General features: G+C 46.1%; 1 protein-coding gene across 5 annotated transcripts in view; it reads left to right on the top strand.

Moving 5' to 3' along the window:
- The first annotated feature begins 2,003 nt into the window (after window positions 1-2,003).
- The window catches only part of PDS5A (PDS5 cohesin associated factor A), a 63,901-nt gene continuing 53,415 nt past the window's right edge, over window positions 2,004-12,489 (top strand). For all 5 annotated transcript variants that reach the window (XR_014027113.1, XR_014027114.1, XM_081332741.1 and 2 more), the window contains exons 1-2: window positions 2,004-2,238; window positions 2,851-3,021. Coding sequence is in view for 3 of the 5 variants with exons in the window: in XM_081332741.1 (XP_081188867.1) it covers window positions 2,212-2,238; window positions 2,851-3,021 (198 nt within the window). In the remaining 2 variants the exon portion in view is untranslated. The remainder of the gene's footprint in view (window positions 2,239-2,850; window positions 3,022-12,489) is intronic.

The raw sequence follows: 12,489 nt of genomic DNA, 5'->3' as shown, positions 1-12,489 counted from the left end.
AGGATTGGTATGAGAAGAAGGGCTTGCTGATAACTCCGGCTAAACCTGTTTTTCAGATCCCAAATGCCAAACCAGCTTTCCTTCCTTGAAGTACGTTCAAAGCTACATTTATTTGTATCCCAGACAATTCAAACTGAAGCCACTGAAATCTAAATCAGTCTTTCCTACTTATCCTTTCTGGGATCTGTTTTTAAGATTTCATACACCTCAGATACTCTTTGAGAATTGTAAAACTCTCAGCCACTTCCAAGCTACCAATAATAATACAGCTAGCAGTGGACATTAATATTAGACACATTAAGTGAAATATATTAATATGAAATGGCTAGATGTCATCTGGATCTCAAAGCCCCAGGCAGTGACTACAGTTTTGCTTACCCATACAACATGGAATAATAATAATAATAAAATAATAATAATAATAATAATAATAATAATAATAATAATAATAATAATAATAATAATAATAAATAATAGGATGCTGGCAGCAACCCGTGTCAACCATTAGTGCCAGTCAATTTGAATGTTCAGTGGACTGAGGTTCATGTTTAATGAATACGTTTTATAAATAATAATAATAATAATAATATGCTGATGCTGATGATGCTGGCAGCAACCCGTGTCAACCATTAGTGCCAGTCAATTTGAATGTTCAGTGGACTGAGGTTCATGTTTAATGAATACGTTTTATAAATAAATAAATAAATAAATAATAATAATAATAATAATAAGATGATGATGATGATGATGGCAGCAACCCGTGTCAACCATTAGTGCCAGTTAATTTGAATGTTCAGTGGACTGAGGTTCATGTTTAATGAATACGTTTTATAAATAATAATAATAATAATAATAATAATATGATGATGATGATGATGATGATGATGCTGGCAGCAACCCGTGTCAACCATTAGTGCCAGTCAATTTGAATGTTCAGTGGACTGAGGTTCATGTTTAATGAATACGTTTTATAAATAAATAAATAATAATAATAATAATAATAATAATAATAATAATAATAATATGATGATGATGATGATGATGATGATGGCAACCCGTGTTAACCATTAGTGCCAGTTAATTTGAATGTTCAGTGGACTGAGGTTCATGTTTAACGAATAAGTTTTATAATAATAATAACAACACTGCAGCCATAATACATGGGTAAATATACATAATAAGACTGCAGCCATACTACATACATGACATTAGACAGCACTGTGAGAATTAGATGAATTAAGACGAATCGTGAATTAAGATGGATGACGTATAAATTTAATAAAACATCTGAAATATTGGAAAGACCTCATCATAAGTCCCAAGACAACATTTCCCCCACCCCCCTATCCCAGCTTTGTGTGGTGTGTGGGGTTTTTTTTTTCTCCTTCAAAAGCCACCCCCTCCTCTTTCGAGGCCCTTACTCCTGAGTAAACCTCTTTTAAGGTGTCCCCAAGGTAATGGCGGCTGAAGCAGGAAGAAAAAAAGACTAAAAAGAGTGGTTCCTGCAAAGTGTCTTTTTTTTAATTGCAAGAACCACTCTTTTTAGTCTTTTTTTCTTCCTGCTTCAGCCGCCATTACCTTGGGGACACCTTAAAAGAGGTTTACTCAGGAGTAAGGGCCTCGAAAGAGGAGGGGGTGGCTTTTGAAGGAGAAAAAAAAAAACCCCACACACCACACAAACACACCCGACAAAATCCCGGAGTCTCCCTTCGGCAGGTCCCACGGCCGGCCAACCTCTCCGTCCTTCGGGGGAAGCAAGCGAAGCAGGCCTGGGCCTCAGACATTCCCCCCTCAGAAGATGCGGCCTACTCCAGCCGCCGACGCCTCCCGGCCTCCCCGCGGGCCCGAGCGAGGGAAGGCCCCATCCGGCTGGGCCGGCCGCCAGGAGGGCGGGCCTGCTCGCTCCCCGCCTGCGTGGAAGAAGAAGAAGGCAGGGCGGCCGCGGGAGAGAGGAGCGCCGAGCGGCGGCGGCGGCCTCTCCTCTCTTCTCCTCCTGGGCTGTTCTTCCCCGGCCGGCCGAGGAGCGGCACTGTCTCCCCGCGGCCAGGCCCAGCGCCAGGCGCACACTCGGCCCAGCCGTCCCCGACAGCCGCCGGGCCTGACTGAGGCGGCAAGAGCGCGGTGGGGGGAAAGCAGGCCGGGCATCGTGGCAGCCCCAGAAGCGCCGCAGATTCCCCCCGACCATCGCCGCTTTCCGCCACCGCCTGCTCGATGCTGCACCTCCCGGAGCTGCATGAGGTAAAAAGGCGGGCCGGGCCGGGCCGGGCGCGGGGGGTTTTCTTGTTTGGCGGCGGCGGCGGCGGAGGCTTCTGGCGCTGGCCGGTGCGGGCAGGGGCGACCGACAACTTGGCCGCAGCCGGGCGTCGCCTGAGGGGAAGTCCTGAGGTAAAAGTTGCCGGGGGAGCGGGCCGGGGGGCCGCCGAGCGGCCTGTGAGGGGAGCCTCCCCCACCCTGACTCCGGGCTTGGGGCTCGTTTTGCGGCCTAACCTCTAGGCCTCGCCTGGCCGCTCGCTGGCGGCGGGAGGCGCCTCCCGGCGGCGGGACTCTTCCCTCGGACCCCGCGGCGGGCCGGAGGGCTCCTCCTTCCCCTCCGCTCCGCCCGAGGCAGGCCCTGCTGGTGGAAGCGACGCCCGGAGGGGCTCGGGTCGGGGGGAAGGAAGGCGCTGCCCGGCGGGCCGCGGGGCTCGGCCCGGCCGCGGGGAGGGTGAAGGCGGACGGCGGGCCCGGGCCAAGGTCGCCGTCGGGGACCGGGGTGGGCCTTGTTTCCACTCGAGGCTTCGAAATGGGGGAAGGAAGGGGGAAAAAAAAAACGGCCGGGGAAAGTCTGAACTTTTGTTTTGCCGCCGGCAGAGGCCGGTAGACGCCTGCGGAGAAGGAAACTTTCTCGGCGGCAGCGCCAGGATGGACTTCCCGTCCGCCCAAGCCAAGCCTCCCCCCGACGGCAAGATCATCTTCTACCCGCCTGGAGTGAAGGAGATCACGGATAAGATCACCAACGACGAAGTGGTCAAACGCTTGAAGGTAGGCAGGGCCTCGGCCTTAGGGTTTGTTTTTTTTCCTCCCCTCTTGGGTTGGCCCGGCTTCCCATAGAGTTGCACCGGGTGGCTGGGAGTTATAGTTCGGCTTAGGAGGGGTGGGGTGACTTTGGGCCTGTCGCCGGGAGACAGTGAGTTGTAGTGCCGCCTTAGGCATGAAAGCCGGCTGGGGGATTTGGAGACAATCCCCAGGCGACTGAGTTCTAGTGGCGCCTTAGGCATAAAAACTGGCTGGGTGATTTGGGGCCAATCGCCAGGCGACTGAATTCTAGTGCCGCCTTAGGCACGAAAGCCAGCTGGGGGATTTGGGGACAATCCCCAGGCGACTGAGTTCTAGTGGCGCCTTAGGCATAAAAACTGGCTGGGTGATTTGGGGCCAATCGCCAGGCGACTGAATTCTAGTGCCGCCTTAGGCGTGAAAGCCGGCTGGGGGATTTGGGGAGAATCCCCAGGCGACTGAGTTCTAGTGGTGCCTTAGGCATAGAAACTGGCTGGGTGATTTGGGGCCAATCGCCAGGCGACTGAATTCTAGTGCCGCCTTAGGCACGGAAGCCAGCTGGGGGATTTGGGGACAATCCCCAGGCGACTGAGTTCTAGTGGCGCCTTAGGCATAAAAACTGGCTGGGTGATTTTGGGCCAATCACCAGGCGACTGAGTTCTAGTGCTGCTTTAGGCATGAAAACCGGCAGACTGATTTTGGCCCAATCACCAGGTGACTGAATTCTAGTGCCACCTTAGGCATGGAAACCGGCAGGCTGATTTTGGGCCAATCACCAGGTGACTGAGTTCTGGTGCCGCCTTAGGCATGAAAGATGGGTGGGTGACTTTGGCCCAATCACCAGGTGACTGAATTCTAGTGCCGCCTTAGGTATGAAAGCCAGCTGGATGACCTTGAGGGCCAATCATACACTCTGTCTGAATTTGCCTTAGGGTGATTGCAACCACTGTTTGTAAGCCATTTCTTAATATGTAGACTATTTATTTAGCTCAGTGTGGCAGTTAAGGTGCTATGCTAGAAACCAGGCGACTGTGAGTTTTAGTCCCACCCTAGGCATGAAATTCAGCAAGATGACTGGTCCAACCACCAGGAGACTGAAAGTTCTAGTTCCGCCTTAGGCAAGAAATCTGGCTGAGTGACTTTGAGCCACTTACTAGGAGATGGTGAGTTCTAGTCTTGCCTTAGGCATGAAAGTCAGCCGGGTGACTGGGCTAATCACTAGGTGACTGTGCGTTCTAGTCCCACCTTAGCCATGAAAGCCATCTGGGTCTGTTCAGACCAGTCACTTTCTCTCAACCCAACTCATCTCATGGAGTGGTTGTGGGGAAAATAGTAGTAGTAGGAAAGTGTGTCGAATATGTTTGCCGCCTTGAGTCATTTATAAAAGTAATAAATGTAGGAAAGAAATAAATATTCCAATGTATTGCAGGGACTGGTCGTTGTGTTTGACCCCAGAGTCGTTCTCTTAAATTTGTACAAGCCAGTTCATTCTCTAGTATCATTTTGATTCTCAAAACCATTTTTCTGTACATTTTATTCTGGCTCCTTAGCAGTCTGGATTTCAATCGCAAAATGTTTCCAACAGGCACTGTGTCTGCTCTGCGCACCTTAAACCTGCCTTTTTATGAAATTGCACAACTGTGCAACACTAAATACAAATACAATGCTTAGGTCTAATAGTGCTTATTAGAAAGTAATAAGTGATGATATACCTGTCCTCAACTATTCATGAATTTCCAGTATATGCTTATTGTTCCTTGTTTGTTTTGTTGCTGTTGTTGTTTTGCCAAAAGGAGAAACGTGTTTTTCCTCTTCTGTAGGAATTAGGTTAATCTGAGCACAGGGGGGGGGATAGGAAGTGAACGTGAGAGACAGAGATAGAAGAGCCGAAGTGGAGATGAAGCCATTTACTCCAAAGTGGCAGGGAAGAACTTGGATAATTTACCCAGAGTAGTATGTAACACAGCAGCCTCTTGGAATGTACTTTGAGACGCAAAGTGCTCTGCAAGCAGTGAGTGGTTGGATTCGCACTGCATACTGGAACCACAGATTAGACTTTTAGCCTAGCCTGTAGTGCAAAAGGTGATTCGTTTTGGGTTCAGCGTGACATGCCATCAAAGGAGCTTCCTCATTTGAGCCTTTTTTTTTACGGACAGGTTGGGGAAAAAAAAGTAGGTTAGGGCAGAGATGAAATGGCTATCCCATCTGCTCTGCCCAAATGGAGGTGACGATTTTAGTTAGAAACCGCTGGGGTGGGGGGAAAAATTGTGTTTTGTTTTCAGAAAAGAAGCTGTTGCCATATAGGGCATCTTTCCTTAAAATGCTCAAGAAAAAAAAAATTGGGACAGTGGGATTGGAAGCTTGCATTCTCATTTCTTTTTTTCTTTTTTTCAAATCACGCCCTCTTATTTCAGAAGGAACAGTTGGAAGAATCAGCACTTTTGTGGACATATTATTACTTAACCAGAACAAACGTTTCACAGACTTCGTGGTGCAATGTGCATTTATTGGAATAATGTTGCTGGATTATTCGGCTTTACGCAGTCGGTGTACGGGATGCCAAAATATACTATTTCAAGATCTTTGGCTGTCAGCTGCATAGATCTTGTTGGAATTCAGCAGGGATTATTTGGTTTTGGATTAGTAAACGGGGTAAAACCAGTCATACCCTAAAATGCATTGTATTGATTGTTAAATGATAACCATTTGTAACTTGTCTGAGCACATTCGATTAGTCCAATGTGCAAAAACCTTGTTTTCATTAGCAGAATGTAATTTGTTTGGGAAATTAGTGGAACCCTTAGATCAGGGGTAGGCAACCTCGCCTCTTATGACTGGTGGACTTCAACTCCCAGAATTCCTGAGCCAGCCATGCTGCGGGGGGGGGGAAGGGAGAGGTTTCCAAGCTGAGCCATGCTGACTCAGGAATTCTGGGAGTTGAAGTCCACGAGTCATAAAAGAGCCGAGGTTGCCTACCCCTGCCTTAGATATTAGAGTAGCAGTGCTTTATAGGCCCTCAGGATGGTTTGTAGCTAAATAGACATTTTTATTGTGATAAAGTGAGCATAGTGTGCTACATCGTAACGTAGTTCCTTTGGGTTCTGCTTAGCATATTGTTCGAATGCAGGTATCTCTGTTTTGAACGACGGCCAAGCGGGCTACGATTGAACCCAGCCAACTCACTGTTACAGAAGGTCGAAATTTTTCCTGAAGCTTTGAGCGGTGTCCACAAGCCAACACGTTAGCTGGAAAAACTCTTTTATCGCTTTCTGAAACGTGTGTGGCGTGGCGATCCCGGCTTTCGTTTGGGGGAAATTACCGCTTTCCAGTTGAATTAGGAACGATGTCCTTGGGCGTCTTGCTTTAGTGAAAGAGGGCAGATCATTTGTTGAGCCAGGAGTGTGTAGCTGCCTCTGGTTTTGCACACAACCTGTTCCGTATAATGTGATCTCTTGCTTCTTCTCCAGCCCTCTTATTCTGGGCTGCTTGATGCTCTTGCCTCCCGCTGTTGAAAAAGTGACGGGCTTTCATTTTTTTCTGCTAAGCCATTATGCGGCTTGTTTGATTTTGCCTACTGTTTTGGGGTTTTTTTTTTACATAGCTTGTGCCATAGTTTAGCGTGGTGTCGGAACCCGATCGCTACGACAGGGGTCTTCAAACTTGGCCCCTTTTGATGACGGGTGGACTTCAGCTCCCAGAATTCCTCAGCCAGGCACACGTGCCTGGCTGAGGAATTCTGGGAGCTGAAGTCCACCCGTCATCAAAAGGGGCCAAGTTTGAAGACAACCCCCCCCCTGCGCTATGATCACGAACAGCAATAGCCTTAGAATTATTTCAGCAGACATTTGAGGTTGACTGGTGCTTTGCAGAAGGCAGGGAATAAGTGGAAACGTGTTCCTTATCTCCCCCTGCGGCTTCCTCCAATCCTGAGGGGTCGTGTCGAGTGCATGCGGAAAAGCAGAGGGGGGGGATTCTTTTGGCTTTCCCAAGGGAAAAACTCAAGATGAAGAGGCTGTGCAGTCCCTGGCTGGATGGGGGAAGAAGGTTTAGGATAGCCATGCCCCGGAATCTCTTAGGATGCCTCTTAATACAGGCGTAGGTCACCTTGGCCCCTTCATGACTCGCGGACTTCAACTCCCAGAATCCCTGAGCCGGCCTGGCTCAGCTTGGAAACCTCTCCCTTTCCCCTCAGCGTGGCTGGCTGAGGAATTCTGGGAGTCGAAGTCCGCGAGTCATCAAAGAGCCCAGGTTGCCTACCCACCCCCCCACCCCGGTCTAATAGGTTGAGTTTGGCAAGAATCTGCGCATCGGCGTAAACCAACGAAAGGATGGAACACGCAGTTGGACTTTGCTGTGTCGTCTCCGGGGTGGGGTGGGCTGACCTCAAGAACACCTGTGAAGTCATAAATCCTTCCTGTCTTTTCTTTACAAGTCAGTCCTCAGTTTACAACCATTCATTTAGCAACCCGTTCCAAGTTAATGACGTTGCTGGAAAAGTCCAGCCTTGGCCCTTCTGACTGTTGCACCCTCCCCTACGGTCACCTGGTTGCAATTTGGGTGCTGGGCCATGTAGCGCTTGCTTTTACGACCAGTTGCGGCAGCCGGCGGTTACACGATGGTGACTTGCCAGCTTTTTTGTGGGTCACACACCGGTAGAACCCTAATTTAAGTGGCGTGTCTGGAACTCAGATATAGAGGTGGATAGGGGCTGAGGAAAATAATGCCTATTCGGGAGAGTTAAGTTTGCGGCATTTGCTTAAACGGCTGCCGGTTTGCTTCCAATCATCCTGGCGATTTACCTGACCATGGTAAAAAATGGTGGTAAAATCAGTTCTGGCTTGGCTTCAGGACAGCAAAGACTTAGAACAGACATAATTGAGGTTGTACATCAAGGAGTACTTGTACTTTTTTATTACAAAATTGTTCCGCCACTTTTGTCTTAAGATTGACTTTTTGAGAAAGGCTTCACCGAAGATGTGCTAAGCGAACGAGGAAGATTGCATCTGTTTTGCTGGCACTATATGTCCTAGTTCAGGGGTCTTCAAACTTAGCCTTTTTATGACTTGTGGACTTCAACTCCCAGAATTCCTCAGCCAGCATGGCTGGCTGAGGAATTCTGGGAGTTGAAGTCCACAAGTCATAAAAGGGCCAAGTTTGAAGACCCCTGTCCTAGTTAGTAGGCCAGGGCTTGGCTAGAAACTCAGGACATTGAACCAAACGGTTTGCAACTGAAGCCATTTCCTACATTTTCCTCTCTCTGGCAACTTCAATGTTTCTTTTTAATTTCATGTATTATTTTAAATTTGTAAGCCACCCCCCCCACCCCACCCCCCAATCGTCTTCTGGAGTCCAGCAGCGTTGAAATCTGAGAAGTAGAATAAACTAAATTAAGGAGATTAATTCTGTTTGTAGAATTAAGAGAAACCGCTTTGTGTGAATGCGTTCGTTTATTACAATTGTATTGCACGTTTTTCTTCCTTTTTTGTTGTTGCTTCTGCCTTTTCCTCCTTCATCAAACCCTCCTGTCATCTCCCGTGTTTGAAAGAGCACAGCAATTTAATTTTATCTTAATTTCTGTTATATGTTATTGTTGTTAGCCGCCCTGAGTCCTTCGGGAGATAGGGCGGGATAGAAGTCCCATTAATAAATAAATAAATAAATAAATAAATTTCTGGCACATGAAAACAAATGTTCAGAAGAACTGGTGCTTTAATGCACTGGAATTAACACCTGTTGTGTGTAGAGGACTCAAGGGCAAATCTTATATAAGCAATCACATCTTCCTCCTTGGCCCCCTATAAAGTATGTTGAACCTTTTCAGCATTAGAATAGGATTATGATTATTTAGCTGTTAGAAGCATACTTTCTCTGTGTGTCGTAAATTTAAAAGAAATGCCATTCCCCCCCCCCGAATGATAAAACTAGTGATGTTATTGGACGTAAGTTTGAAGTATACATCAGATGTCAAATTAATGAAAAATCTTACCAGCCTGGAATACAGGTAGTCCTCATTGCGATTTCACAATGTCTACTCTAGCCTTCAAACCCTTCAGAATACTAAATAATAATAATAATAATAATAATAATAATAATAATAATAATAATAATAATAATAATAATAAATAATAATAATAATAATAATAATAATAATAATAATAATAATAATTATTATTATTATTATTATTATTATTATTATTTTATTTATATACCGCCCTTCTCCCGAGGGACTCAGGGCGGTGAACAGGGCAAATATATAAAAAATACAAAAATACAAAAGTTAAAAAGAAATTAAACATATGCCCGACTAAAAACAAATATTAAAAATGACCATAAAACTCAACCCATCCCCCATCACGCCAGGCCGGCTTGTTCAAATAAGAGTGTCTTCAGATCGCGACGGAAAAGAAATGATAAATATTTCTGAGGGCCTAAGGATATTTGGCCCAAGGTCTGAAGGTTTTAAAAAGGCCAGGGGCAATAAACAGGAGTTGAGCTTAAATTTAGCATAATGCAAGCTATTGCCTTTGTTGATGAGAAACAGTTGCAGCAAGGGAAATAAACTGAAGAATTAAATGAATGGCAAATTTAAAAATACAATAAAGGGGAGCTAAGCTAAGCTCAACAAATGAGAAATACAGCTAGCCCGTGACTTAATGACCAAAAGCGAGCCTAAAATTTCTGTCGTTAAGTGAGACATTTGTTAAGTGAATTTTGCCCCATCCTTCGTACGAGCTTTCTTGCCTCGGGGTTGTTAAGTGGACCCCTGCAGTTGATAAATCGGCAACCCGGTCATTAAGCGAACCCGGCTTCCCCCATTGACTTTGCTTGTCAGAAGGCCGCAAAAAAGCGCATCGCGTCACCCCGGGACGCAGCGACGGTCACAAATACGAATCCGATGCCAAGCATCTGAACTTTGATCACCACGATCGTAGGGATGCTGAAAAGGTCATACGGGTGGAAAATGGTCAAAAGTCACTTTTTTCAGCGCCATTGTAATTTTGCACGGTCACTAAGCGAACTGCGCTAAGTCGAGGACTATCTGTACACGCCCGAGGTAATATGACAAAAGAATGGAACCGAAGAAAGAAAGAAAAATTACTTCTAAACAAATGGTGTTGATGAAGGAGGAGAAAGCGTTGTGAAAGATAAAAATGTCCAGAACCCAGAGGTCACAGATCCAGAACCTTCTGTGGGCAATTTTGAAAATACTACACTTAACATAGGTACAAGTTGGTAGCATAGCATGTTCCTATCTATATCTATCTATATATCTCTATATATCTGTATCTATCTATCTATCTATCTATCTATCTATATCTACCGTATTTTCCGGCGTATAAGACGACTGGGCGTATAAGACGACCCCCCCAACTTTTGAGATGATTTTCAAGATTTTTCGTCTTATACGCCGGAAAATCAGCGAGCCCGGGAAGGCACGCCCTCCCCTTTCACTGTGGAGGAAGCAGGGCAGGCTGGCGTCTGGCGGGAGCCGGCAGGGCAGTCCTGCGCACGCGCGCGCTCCCCGGCTGTTAAGGAGCACTCCTTAGCAGCCGGGGAGTGCGCGCGTGTGCAGGACTGCCCTGCTGGCTCCCGCCCGACGCTCTTCCCTCTTGAGGCAGCATTGCTCCCCGGCTCCTAAGGAGTCCTTGTAAACTCCCGCCAGACGCCAGCCTGCCCTGCTTCCTCCACAGTGAGAGGGGAGGGCGTGCCTTCCCGGGCTTGCTGATTTTCCGCCGTATAAGACAACTGGGCGTATAAGACGACCCCCCAACTTTTGAGATGATTTTCATGGGTTAAAAAGTCGTCTTATACGCCGGAAAATACGGTATAGATAGATAGATGATAGATAGATAGATATAGTTTTAAAGGATTTAACAAGTTATTCTAGTAGCTCCTGTGTCTCGGAAGCTCAAAATGCTAATGGTTCTTACAATGTTATTAACAAGTGTTATAGATGTAAATATTGCAAATGGGTGACATCCGATAAATGATATTTATCTCTCAACCCAGCCTATGTTAAAAATTCATCTTTACCAGCAATCGGTTGGTCCAAACTCAGTATCCGCGCTTCCATTCTAGTTTTTTTCACGTTGCTCTCTTTTTTCCAATTTCTAAAGTTCAGTTTCCCCCATAAAGTCAACTTGGCACGAGAAAAGGGACCACTTTTTTATTATTTAGATGTTATATTTCATAGCTTTCTAACTGGTGCAATTGTTTCCAGAGATACTAAGAGTTGTATTGTATTTACAACCTAATGCTGCCCGTCCAACTGACTCTTCAGAGTGTAAAAATCTCATATTGTACATTAATTACTGTTTATGAACCACGTTTTACTTCAAGCCTGTGGTTCTCAATCTTTTCTTCACCCTGGACCCCCTTTAAATACTTTTTGTAGCCACGGGCCACCAGGACTTAACTCAGGATTTAAATCATCACATTTCTTCAAGCCTTCGTGGACCCCCTGTGTGACATCACACCCACACCCCCACCCGCCACGGTCCTCAGACCACAGGTTGAGAACCACTGCTTTAAACCACATTTTACAGGCTATTGCATATGGGCTGCATTTTGACGATTGCCGATAACTATTCCAATTTTTGGTTTGGAGCAGTCTCACTTAGAAGCATTGGGTGTGTTGTGTTGGTAATCTTTTGATACTGATTGTAGGTAGATCACTAGCCTTAATCGTATCTAGCTGCCCTGGACCTCAGTGGATTTTGTAAATCAATACCATGACCTCCTGTGGACTAATTGGTTAAGAGTTGTTGAGGTGGATTGGAAACGCAAGTATTTCATCAGCACTTTTCTTGTCGTAAGCATCGCACTAATTAATAGCAACGCCATTATCATCGTGAAGGTCTCCTGGCAATCAGGGAAAGTGTCAGGAGGGGTGTGTGTGTGTGTGCGCGCACACACACACATATTTCTGGTTTGGTCAGAAGCTGTCTTGACTCTTTTCCTTTTTGAGAATATATTACATTGAATAGATCACGTTTAAATTTATTTTATTTTTTAATTCCATTTATATCCCGCCCTTCTCCGAAGACTCAGGGCGGCTTACAAGCTTAGCAGTAGCCTTCATTCTATGTATATGCCTGCTTATTAGGGCTTTCATACACTCCCCAAGCGGCATTATTACAAAGTCAGCTTATTGCCCCCAACAATCTGGGTCCTCATTTTACCTACCTCGGAAGGATGGAAGGCTGAGTCAACCTTGAGCCTGGTGGGACTCGAACCTGCACTAATGGCAGGCAGCTGGTGTTACTTAAGGAGGCATTAGCCCACTGCTATAACAGTGGGATAATAAGATGATCTATTGCATCCATCTGCTGTTCTTCTATGCCTCTGATTAATCCACTCTATGTGGTCCAAGGATTGAGGCTGAATTAGTGACTAATTCCTGTAGCAAGCCTGTTTTTCACTTCATGGCTTCATCTTTGTTTCTGCATCAGGATG

The sequence above is a fragment of the Vipera berus genome (assembly GCF_964194415.1).
Source record: "Vipera berus genome assembly, chromosome: 7".
In the NCBI taxonomy this organism is placed as follows: Eukaryota; Metazoa; Chordata; class Lepidosauria; order Squamata; family Viperidae; genus Vipera; species Vipera berus.
The sequence above is the reverse complement of the archived record's forward strand: the minus strand, read 5'-3'. Positions and strand labels throughout refer to the sequence as shown.